At 43.2% G+C, this 12,127-nt stretch overlaps 1 protein-coding gene across 1 annotated transcript; it reads right to left on the reverse strand.

The window, feature by feature from the left end:
• Nucleotides 1–997: 997 nt before the first annotated feature.
• mios (missing oocyte, meiosis regulator, homolog (Drosophila)) lies at nt 998–11,039 on the reverse strand. The gene is made up of 12 exons (XM_070912301.1): nt 10,967–11,039; nt 9,602–10,468; nt 8,915–9,404; nt 8,279–8,377; nt 7,835–8,089; nt 5,786–5,955; nt 5,100–5,165; nt 4,776–4,934; nt 3,783–3,935; nt 2,691–2,895; nt 2,286–2,415; nt 998–1,805 (listed from the first exon to the last, which is right to left on the reverse strand). The coding sequence occupies exons 2-12, from the start codon at nt 10,418–10,420 to the stop codon at nt 1,715–1,717; spliced, it is 2,637 nt and encodes an 878-aa protein (XP_070768402.1). The 5' UTR covers nt 10,421–10,468; nt 10,967–11,039; the 3' UTR covers nt 998–1,714.
• Between the last annotated feature and the right edge of the window lie 1,088 nt (nt 11,040–12,127).

Below are 12,127 nucleotides of genomic sequence, written 5' to 3' on the forward strand. Positions count from 1 at the left end.
GCTAATAAGGAGATTTATTGCTTGTGTAGTTCTAAGGCATCAAAAATCTGTTGTTTGTCCATCTTTCTGCCTGCACTGATGGTCTGTGATTCTGTGGGAGTTCCCATGGGAGAATTATGTGTGACTCAATGCTTTTAAGCAAAGATAAAGAATGCACATGACAGAAAAACCCACGCCATCTGTGTCTATGAAACTTGATAATGTAAAAATAAACCATGTAAACTTATGGAAAAACACCCCATTCAGCAGTGCTCCAATTTGTCGGAATTTATTTAAAAGGCAAACACAAGAAACATTGAAAGGATGAAATTCCAGCCACCCTGTTTTTCGGGACGCTACACGGCTCGCCAATTTGTCAGCTCCACTCCAAAATAGTTCACAAAAGGGCATGCAGGCCTATAAAACCTCCCACACCGGGAAGACATCCTGGTGAAAGCAGCATACAGTAGCTCCTGTGCCCCCCCTCCTCCTCCTCACCTCCTCCCTACTCCATGACTAAGTGATTTAGCCAGCTCTGGTGCAGGCCGCCTCTCACTTACAATGCCTCCCTAGGTTAGTGACAGAGCGGGGAGGGTGGCAGAGAAAGAGAGAAAACCCATTTACAATGCGGCTTACACCCGGCCGTCCCCCCACAGACGGCGCCCATCCTTGGATTGATGTGTGGTATGCATAGTTTTTGGGTGCAATTTGGGCACCAGAGAGAGGGAGAAAGAAAGAGAGGGCAAGTCTGTGTATGTCAGAGGGTGTGGGAGGGGGGGGGGTACAGGGCTCAGGCTGTCTGTTCTGTCGCCCTCTCTTTGAGTCAATAGTGTTCCGGCAGCTGAGGTTCTTTATGAGGGGAACAATCTGGAGGGTCTTGTCAGAGTGCCGAGCAGCTGCTGTTTTCTGGCGAGCTTCTTTCATGGACCACAGGCCTGGAGTGGGCTGGTGAATACAGACGCACCCTCCCACCCTCCTCATCACCCACCACCCCTACCTTCTCCAATTCCTCATCCTCTCCCCCAAAACCACCCCTCACACTGGAAGCCCTCCCGCACAATGCCAGATGAAGAGTGGCACAGAGGAACATGAAGAGAGCAAGAGAGTGTTGTTATTGTGCATTGCACTCCGCTCCGTCACCCGGGGTACCGTCCTTCACCCTGAACAAAGCTTTCATGAGGTATGTGAAGATCCATTCGTAAGACAAACACAGACGTTAAATAGCGTATTAAAACACAAGCCACAAAATATAGCTCGGACATATTGGCACCTGTGATCACATCTTTACAACCTGATGTGTGAGTGGACATTTGAATTTTTTTCTTTCTTTTTTTTTTTTTTTTTTAACAGATCACAATAAAACCATAACGAGCCTGATTCAGGTTAGATTGGAAGAGGCTGATTACAGCAGAGCCTCTTGTATTTCTCCTGAGTGGGACTTTCATTCGCAGAGCAGTGAGTTTGCATTTGCTCCCTTTCTGTCATTGATTCGGTTAGTGAGATCAGTAACACACACACTGCCTCCCTTCTTCATATAGGGCTCTGTTACAACGTTACATTCACTAGACTATAACTTAACAGTATGTCATTATATTCAAACAGCCACTCCAGAGAAGGACACTGCTGGCACCCTTTGTCCCTTGCCCAGTTGTCAGTGTGGCGGGTGCAGCAGTGAACCTGCACTGGTTGGCTTCGGGCTGGTGCTTGGCTTCAGTTTCCGACAGGCGTCTTCTGTTTAGCTGCTGTCTGAAGGCACCAGGTTACCTGTGGTGTCCAGCTGCATGCATTTACACGTGCAAGCCGACACTGGGCACTCTGTGTGGTCTCTGTAATGGACACATGAAGGTCAATTAAAAAAACAAAACAACATAGAGGCGAGAAAAACAGATAATACATAAGTTTGGTCACAAGAACAAAGAAGGGCATAGCAGGTCTGTTTAGCTTCCATCCACTTTTTGAGATAAAATTCAAACAATGCAACAAATTGGTTGGCTAATGGCTATGAAGGAATATGGCTCTAATTTCTGTATTTTTGCAATTTCCTAAATTAAATTGACTTGAAACTCCCCCTCTGTATCTTTTATCTATCTATCAACTCTTATCTTTGAAAATAGTCCCATTTTGCATTTCATACTTATTGATATTTTACTTTTGTATTTGACTGGTTATCTAAAAATATTGTTTTTTATTCTTGTTTCAGAATCGAAAATCCAATGAACGGAGGGTACATAGGATCGTAGCATGAATCATGTTCACATATGTCTGAAAATGATCTACACATGTGCAGCATCAAGTGAGAGTCCCACCTGAACCAGCTGAGCATGTGGCCAGCGTGACCGCCGTGTCGACAGTTGTGACACCAGGTGAACCAGTTGTTGAACTGAGCAAGTTTTTTCTCCCTTGTCAAGTCCACGTTCTCATCCGACTTCCCTGTTCCTGCCAAAAAAAGATTTATCCATAGGTCAACATTAACAATATCAACAACATTTGACTATCAAAGTTTGTACGAGTGACATCACAGCATAACAAAACTGGATTGGCCACTGAACTCCCAGGTAAAATTGCCCCTAAATGCTGATCAAAGTCCACACATTCTCCCCCGCAAATGCTCAGTTAAGTATTATAGACACTTAAGCTGCTCCAAGATGGATGCCTGTTACTGGAAATATCAACTGAGCATCTGTCTACATACTCCACACAGGCCAGTTCACCTGGACAATTAGAAACAGGTGTGCCCATGTTCATGAGGCAAAGGGCACAACGTGGCAGCGGTTTCCTGCAGCCAGGGCAACTGGTGACTTTTGACTTGGTGGGTGAGCCGCTGACACCGTACTGGCTGAAGCCGCGGCCCTGGTGAGGCATCGCCGAGCAGCTGTAGGAGATAGACTTCCCACAGAAGTTGCAGCTCACAAACACCTGTCGCACAGGAACAAACACAAAGGTCGGTTGATAAGAACCGGGGAACATGAAGGTAAAACCAACAAGCACACGCTCACCAGCTGTCTGATTTTCACTTTGAGGGGAGAGGGAGATAAGCATTAGATAATACAGCAATAATCCCAACAAGCTTAACTGTGAATATTGGAATGTCAGTGATGCAGTTAGGTAGTGCCAAGTTTTGCTTGCAGCACCAGCATACTCTTAATCACACATAAAAACATTTTTAATATTAGGTTTTATGAAAGCGTCTATTAAAGTACAGCATGTGTAGTGTCGGGAACAGATTCCTCCAACGTAAAGGGAGAAAACAACAAAGATCACTAACTAGAACACAGGTTTTACGACAAGAATTGGAGAGCAGAGCTGTGAGTTTTATGAGCTTGGCTGAAACTCTTCAGATTGCTTGGCACAAACTACCTGTGCTTCTGCTTTGAGTTTGGTAGTGCTCGATCACATTAGAGTCAGGAGTGTGTCAGTTCACGTCAAGACACTGTAATGCTGTTTTACTGAGATAGCAAACATGCATTTCCAAAATAATGTTATCATACCTAACCAGTAACTTATCATGACTGATATTATCAAATGCAAGTATTTATGGCTGCAACTTGTGATTATTTTCATTAATAATTAATCTGTTTATTATTTTTCGATTAATTCTCTACTCTGTAAAATGTCAGGAAAGAGTGACAATTTCATAGAGACGTAGAAGACGTCTTTTTCCTTGTTTTGTTAGACCAACAGTCTAAAAGCGAAAAACAGTCTTAATTACAATGACATAAAACATTGAAAAGCAGCGAATAATTTATCAATAATCACAATTGTTGTCATTTTTTTTGTCAGCGATGTTCCCAGATGTCCGTTACCTGGGCCAGTGGTTTGGAGCTGGGGTCCAGCTTCCCTCTGTGGATGTCAAACTCGGCCCGTTTGTGCCAGAATCTCCACGCATCCAACAGGTTGCGGTAGTTTTCGATCCAGCATTGGACTCGAGGGTCTTTCAACACTTCACCTGGGGAACCCTAATGGAAGAAAGCCTTGTTTCACTTCATCACAGTCACAGTGTCCTTGAACAAAATAGCTTCTAGAAGTCTCACACTCTCACACTGCCCCTTCCTGCAGCCATCCCTCTGGTGCAATGTGTACATGTTTGTGTATATGTGTGTGAGGTATACGCAATTACTGCATAGGCTGTGCACAGCAGTACTCTATTCAGGAGCAGGTTAGAACAGGAAAAAAAATAAAGCAAACCAAGAGTTGAACGAGTTGTTCCACGGCATGTTACAAAGTTACAGACCTGTTCCACAACTATATTTGTCTAGTATTTCTTTATAAAACCAAGTGCATGACAGCAAACAACTCCAGTGTGGCTTGCTTCATATTGTTCAAGGAGGTGGCAAGTGTGTTAAGAATAACAGCTGTGACCTTTTAGAAATGAACAGGCAAGTTTTAGCATGTGTCTTAATCTCTCCAAGGGTGCGAGCCAACAAACAGTTCTTTCTTTCTTGGTTGCAGTTCTATGTTAAGTTCATTTAGGTTGCTATTTAAACCTCACTTATTGTAGCTTGTTGGGGCTGTTCCCTGTACTTTCAACCACAAGACGTCTGCAGTTTGCATGGCACAACGTAAGTTCAAATGGCATTGTGCTCACCTCTTGCATTGAACCACATGTTATGGTCTAGGGATTGGCAATTAGGTTCAACAAGTTTTACAGGTTTGTGTTTATTTGAGAATAAAATTGATTCAAATTAATTTGTTAGTGCTAAACGAGCCGCTATAAGTCTCCTCCTTTCCAATCATACTTGGTGTGAATGTGTTAAACAAAACGACTAAGTTTGCATAATTTGTCTGTGTTTGTGTACCTTCAGCATGCAGAAGCTGGCGGTCTGGACATCTCCAGTGCGGTCCACGTAGCTCTCCATTAGGTCTACGCCATCTTTAGTCAAACCCGTCAGCAGAATGCCCTCCAGGTTGCCCGCCTCCTTCATCTCATTGGTTAGTTTGTCGATGTATCGAGGCAGCTGCAGCCAAATAACCCAGAGATATTCAGTTTACCAATTCAGAGAAGAAAACATCATAATCATGCACTTCTAGAGGAATTCAATAGGAAATGGTGTTACAGGGAACGGCATTAGCATATGGTATCATCAGGACATAATCTGCTGTTGAAAGATTGGCTTTGTTACCTGCGCGTCGCTGAGAAACATACAAGCAAAGGCAACTCGGTCCCGCACAGCAACACTGCTCTCATACTGAAACACAGACAAAGAATTTCATCTTCTCTTCTTGTCATTCAAAATAAACATTTTTGGATCACAATTTGGGGGAAAAAGGCTTCAATTTGCTTTTTACATTCAGTACGTAGAATATGTGTCTCCATATTGGCACTAAACATTATTTGCTAGTAATGTTTTTTTTCTGCTCTGTGACACGGTTCTGCAGGAACACCTAATTCTAAAAGCCAAGATGGCAGGAAACAAAGTCAAATGTTCTTATCGTGGAGTCATTACTTCTGACCAGGAAAAGGTCTAAAGAGATAAATAAATGTGAGAGCAGCTGGCGGCCAGAATCTGACGCAACTGTGGGAGGAAAAAATCAGAAACATGCACTCTGTCCTGGGCACAGGTTCATTTGTTGTGAAGTGACTTACAGTGCTGATGACAGAAATGTAATACACATCTCTTCCTGGACACATGAGGATTTTCCTAATAAAGACCACTGGAGTGTTAACAACCTATTCAAATCCCTCTTTTCATGAAGTGGGAACAAAGAGTGCCAATTTAAACGTTTGATTTTTTTTTTTCCTTTTCACTAACTTTCCTTGTGTTTGTAATAGAGCCATGAAATTCCATGATAGTAAGAGATCCAATACCAGCACGCCATCATAGGCTCCCGGCTCACTGGTGAGAAAGGCAAACATGACGCAAAGGTAGGGGTTCTTCAGCTGCAGCCTCAGAGAGCTACACATCTCCCTCCACAGGGAGGACTTCTCGTCGGTGTAGCCTGACAGAGCCATGGCAACCACATTCAGATTCAGGTCACCTGTGAATAAGACGAAGCCAGACAAGCAGGTTTACTTACTATCTGCAAAGTCTTGACTGTAAGTGCAGCACTGAGGTCAGACAATTGATAAAGCTTCTGAGGCAATTGCTCAAGGTGAGCTTTGTGGCTCAGTGAAAAAAAAAAGTTCCAAGACACAGGAAATACATTAAAAAGCCTTTTGTTTTATGGTTAGCTCACATTAAAAACAACTCCAGAGTGCTGGAGACAAAGAAAATCTCTTTCTTTTAAAGAGATACAGGCAGCTTGTTGGTACTGATGGCCATGTATTGTTTATTTATTGTTTATATTATATAACATTTAGTGTTTCAAAAGTCTACGCTTCATTTTCTTGCCAAGAGTTAAATGATCCAGCACCTCCAAAGGCCACTAATTAACATTTAAAATCCAAAAGTTTGTTTTTTAATCTTTGGATTTTTGAACAGATGAAACACACAAGATAATTAACATGTTATATCTTTAGGGTTAGGGTTAGGGTTAGTGAGCTTTAGAGGTGCTGGTAGGTGGATTTCTTTACCTTTGGACAGAACCAGGCTTTGCTTTATCCTAAGCTATGCTAAGCTAAGCTAACCTAAGCGTCTCAAGGCTGCAGCTTCGTTAAACCATCTAACTCTCGGCAAGAAAGCAAATAAACATTTTTTCCCAAAATGTCAAACTACTCCTTTAATATTAAACTAATTAAATAAAATTTCTCTGCAAAAGTAAACGTGGCAGTTTCCAGTTGGTCAGCAGATGATATCCCACTAGATATTTTAAAGAACCAGCCTGGGAACATGTCAAACTAAAGTGAACCGCTATCACAAAAATGTTCATATGTTTGTGTAAGCATGAAGCCTATACATCAGTGCATTATGTCAGGGCTGCTGTCTGAGAAAAATCACTGTGGGGCTCTGTTGACACACCTTATCTAATGAATCACCTCATCAGTCATGCCCAGGAAACACTCATTAGAACGCACAGCAGAAAAGCATTTGACCTACATTGGTGGAATTTTTCTCAGTCAAGACGTGTGTAAACAACAGCCTTCTCGCTCCGTTTTCATTAAACCTGCAGCTGATACAGGATGAGTGTCAAGGTCCTCCTCCTGTTACATTTCTGAAATTCTTTAAGACCCTAATTTCATTTGTTAGAAGGCTCTGACGAAAAGAAAAGGCACTTTATGTTTATCAGAATAGTTCAATAATATATTTAACACATCAGAGCAGTTTGTGGCCTGAACAACACGCTCCTAACCTGAGTCCTTGGTCGACATAGCTTCATAAAAATTGCTTACAGAGGCAGATCACTTTAAAGTGTAAATCAATGGGATCTCAGTTACAGAGAAAAAAAGTGGTCAGAATTTTTAAGCTTCTGCTTCGTTCTGAAACACTACATAGTTTAATTTAGCCAAAAAACTGTAAAACACACAAGACCAAGCACATTAAAGTTGTAACGATTAGTCAATTAATCAATATGTTGATAAAAAGAAAATTAATCTGCAACTATTTCAATAATTGATTAATCATAATTTTTCAAGCACATTTGATGGTTCCAGGTTGGCAAATGTGAGAATTTGTTGCTTTACTTGGTTTTGGTTGGTCAGAATAAAACAAGACATTTGATGACGTCACCTTGGGCTCTAGGATATTGCCACTGTGTATTTTATTAATTGAGAAACTAATTTTCTTGCAACCCTAATGCACGTAAATACGTTTTTCAATTTAAAATGACTTCAGTGCTTTACATTTTCCAGCATTACATGAGCAACAGTGGTCTGAAACATTCCTCCTTCCAGTCAACACTTGGCTTCAAAGACACACCTGCTTCCTTTCCCACTCCCCTCCCTGCACCCTCCCAACCTCCACAGCGCTGCAGCACTCACCCTTCTCAGCAGTGGCTCCCTTGTTGAGGATCTGGATGGCCCGGCGGATGTCCAGGTTGAACAGAGCCACAGCGGCCGCCCGCTCCCACTCACGCTCCTGCTCCAGGGATCGCAGGAATATCTCCACGTCGATGTCGGGCCCCCGGCTGATCCAGCCGCAGAGCCGCAGGGCAAGGCAGCGCTCCTCGCTGAGGTACCGCGGTACATCTGTCTGCCGGTCTGAACCGCTCCAGCACCTGCGGCTCTCTGTTGTGCCTGCAGGACACAGAACATTCAATCAATATTCCCAGTTTTGTACTATCAATGCAGGGTAACACAAATCTTAAAGACGTTTACAAACGCTATTTAATGATCTCATTCTTCTTCACAAACGAATTCTTCTTCACGAATTTTATCATATCAAATTTTTAGATGGTTCAGGTGAACGGTGTGTCAGTGACTTACCTGAGCTGGTCTTTACAATGTTCTTGATACCAGAGTAGACCACAGACTGTTTGTTCCCCTGCAGTTTCAGCTCCATATCCTCTGCACACTGCTTCATATGTGATACTTGTATAGGAATTCTAACTGATATTGCAGCTCAAACAACATAATGATTGCATGAAAACGACTACAGAACTGTCTCACATTACTCAAATTCTAGCTGGACCAACGTAGGATGACAGTTAAACCGCTGCTTTACCATCAACACAAGAATTAGTACTGACCATAGAGACAAACTTCTATATACAGTTTTTTTCTGCCTTTTAAAACAAAACCATATCTATTTCTTTTTTTTGTGTCTTTATAAAACAAAAATATTAATACATCTCTATGTTTCAGTAGAGTGTCCTTGGGATGTTTTCAGTTGTCATCAGAATTGTCTCATTTTTATACAAATTGTACACCATCAAAATCATTTAAAAGATGCTATACTCACAGACAAATTATTTAGATAAAACTCTAAATAAGAAAGACTTGTAAAGCACAACTATTAAAACAGCATCTTTGCAGATTTTTTTGATAAGGAGCTGTGTTGCTGCACCAAATCACTGCCATCACTGCCCCACTAAGCAGGTACTTCATCATCAAAAAGGATATAGAAGAGATCATACCACAAAGACTTGAGCTGGGGATCGTTTCCTCCCGCCAGCAGGTGGTTCCTCCACACCTGGACAGTATCATGCCCGTACCTGGACTGAGCCCTCTGCCTCATCTTAGTGGCGATGTCTTTCTCAATCACGCTCTCGACTCCTTCAGCACCATCCTCGACGCAGTCGTACAGATGTCTGCCGCACGCCCACATGAGCGAGGTGGTGGAGCTCCAGGCCAGTGAGATGCGTTCGAACACGGTGAAGTCAGTCATGACCCGGTTGGCTGCTGACACCACCACCATGCGGTTCTGAGAGGATGGGTGCCAGGCAAAGCTGCCAATCTGGCTTTCACAGGGCTGCACGCTTCGCTCGATGATGGTGGGCTCCGTCTCATCGCCGATGGGTGTAGGAGTGTGTTGCATGTCATACAGGCGGATGATGTTGCTGTCACGTGTCAGTGTGGCCAGCAGGCCAGTACGGGTTGGACACCAAGCCACCTAAAATAAGAAAGGAAAGCATCACGCTATTAATCACCAACTTTCTGCCTAAAAAATCTAATATATTCAAGATTTTACCAACAAACTCCATCTTCAGAATAAAGAAAAACATAAAAAGACAATTCTTATCCCACTTTAACTGGACAGAGCTTGAACATTTTGCTCATCTCCTCAAAAACAAACATCATGCATCATACCTTAGTGAGTGGCTTAGGCTGCTCAGTGAGCGTGAGCACAGGCTTCTCAAACTTCCTCAGATCCCAGATGGCCACCTGGCCCTCAAAGAAAGAGGCCACACGGTCATGGAAGTGTGGGTCGACCGTCACCCCCTGGATGGCTTTGGTGTTGACAAACGTTTTCTGGCTTGTGTTTCTCAGGTCAAATATTGCGAGGTTCCTGTGCATGCCAGCCAACAGCAGCTTTGGGTCACGAAGCAGCCAGCAGAGGGACAGGCAAGCATCGTTCTGGCCTAACTCATACAATGGTTTGGTCACTACTGTGCTCGAGTCCAAGTCCACAGATGAGAGACGAATCTTCTCAGCAGCTACACTGGCCTCTGGGGAAAACTTACTGCTTATGTCCCATATGAGGACAGAGAAGTCTGCCCTGTGTTTGTCCAACCCAGCAGCCAGTAAGTTGCTGTCCACTGGGTTCCAGGCTAAAGTGTTGCATTGGCGGGCGTGCTTAGGCACAAACTCTTTCCCCACCAGCTCTTTACATGTGGAGTTGTGGCTCTGACCCAGGCTGGTGAGCACCACTCTGCCGTTAGCTTGGCCCACAGCGAGCAAACACTCGGGCTCATGCTTTGGGTACCAGGCCACGCATTTCATATAAGGGGTGTCAGAGTTAATGGCTAATAAAGTAGCAGCAGTTTCTTCAGAGAGCGGGAGAGTGCCAGCCTTGGTTTCTGCGCTGCCCACAGGTCCAATACGGTACAGTCCCAGTTCAGAGTCACAGATGACATAGCGGTCCGGGTGGTGGGGAGACCACAGGATGTCCGGCTTGGAGCCACTCATGATTCAGACGCAGCTAGAAGGATCTCAAGAGAATCTGCCTTCTACAACCTGGAAATTGGACAGTAACACATAAATTAGCACATGTATAAATACTAGTGACACCACAGTGGTATTACTGACCTCAGCTCACTGACTGGATGCAGGTTGACCAGTACACAGCACTGAGAGATCTCATAAACACGTTAAAGTAACGTTAACGTCGTAACGTAACTCGTCACGTAAATCTGAGCGTTACTGCTGTTTATTTCAAAGTTTTAACGTTATGCCTCAAAGTTAGCAACCTGAAGCTAAACTAGCTTGTTAGCAACGTATTTGTTTGAGACAGAGGAGCCGTGTGAAGCGAAAGATGGGGGTAATATGCAACATGCCAACGTGTTACAGTCGTTAAAAGTGCAGTTCAAAGTTTGTTGACATGCTAACTTAACTAAGCTAATGCTAACGAGTGAAGGACGAGCTAAAACATGGCCGTTTAGTTGGCGGTGATTTAGCAAGCAGTCGAAAACATTTGCTAACACTTTACAACATTAAGGATGACGTGTTACTTACAAACATTCAGAGTGTTTAAGAGAGAAGGTGAATTACGATTTGGCATACACATGTCGGGCAGGGACACTTTGAGCCTTACTGAATGTTGTGTGTTACACCAAAACATGTCCGGGGTAATAGAAGTGTCAGCTACTCAAAGTTCCGGTTAGGCTTAATACATCAGTTTACCACTAGAGGGTGCCCTAACCAAGGTGTATGAAAATACATAGAGAGAGAATTCACACAGATCATCCGAATATTTTAGATAATCGAATAAGATTTAGCGGATTATTTGAAAGTATTTTTTTTATCCGGAAAGTAACCAGTTGTACGCGAGTCGTCGGATTGATTGTACTGGTACTTTACAAGTACACTACTACTTCAAATAAGGCTACTTATCTGTGCTGTACATGCGAATCATACTACAACTCATCTGGTTTTCGCATTAGCGGGCGACAGTGGAAAAGTAAAATAATCTCATTGGGGACTTTTACGCACAGCATCCAAACAATCTCCATGCGCAACAGCCCAAAACACAAAGCAGTGAGGCAAAATGAAAACTGTATTAACCCTTCCAACTTGTGCAAAAAGTGACACAGGTAGTCTGTCCATGAGAATAAGTAGTAATGCACTGCCCCTGATGAAAAACCACTCTATCCTACAGAGTAGAGTGTGTCTGCGCTGTGTTTATTGGGGTACTTTATTTTGATGTTGATATCATTTTAGATATTCATTGTGGGGACTTGTACTACTCTTCTAATAATACTCCTGCAGGGACTTGGTGTGTCAGTGAACAGGAGAGTCAGGAAAGTCAAGCTCTGAAGTGGACCAGCGCTGAAATGTTGGAGCGGCCCCAGAGCCCCACGGCAACACACACAGCACATCAGCTCATGGTCCTCAGTTCATCTCAGCCCGGTTTACAGGACTTGATTCCGCGGCGAAATGCAACCCAAAGAGCCACAGCTGACTGGACTACAAGCACTCACTGCTGCTAAATGAGATTCTAGGTAAAATATTTAATACCTTTTTTTAATTTGCATACCCAGTACAATGCACTTTTCATTTATTTAGTCGTTATGCAATGTAACAGTTTGAACGGCAACTTTAATGTGTTTACTGCAGCTTAGAGAAATAAAGCAGGTCCTTCTTTACATTTAGAGATGCTTATTTACTACACGAACT

This window comes from Enoplosus armatus, chromosome 9 (assembly GCF_043641665.1).
Source record: "Enoplosus armatus isolate fEnoArm2 chromosome 9, fEnoArm2.hap1, whole genome shotgun sequence".
NCBI classification, from domain to species: Eukaryota; Metazoa; Chordata; class Actinopteri; order Centrarchiformes; family Enoplosidae; genus Enoplosus; species Enoplosus armatus.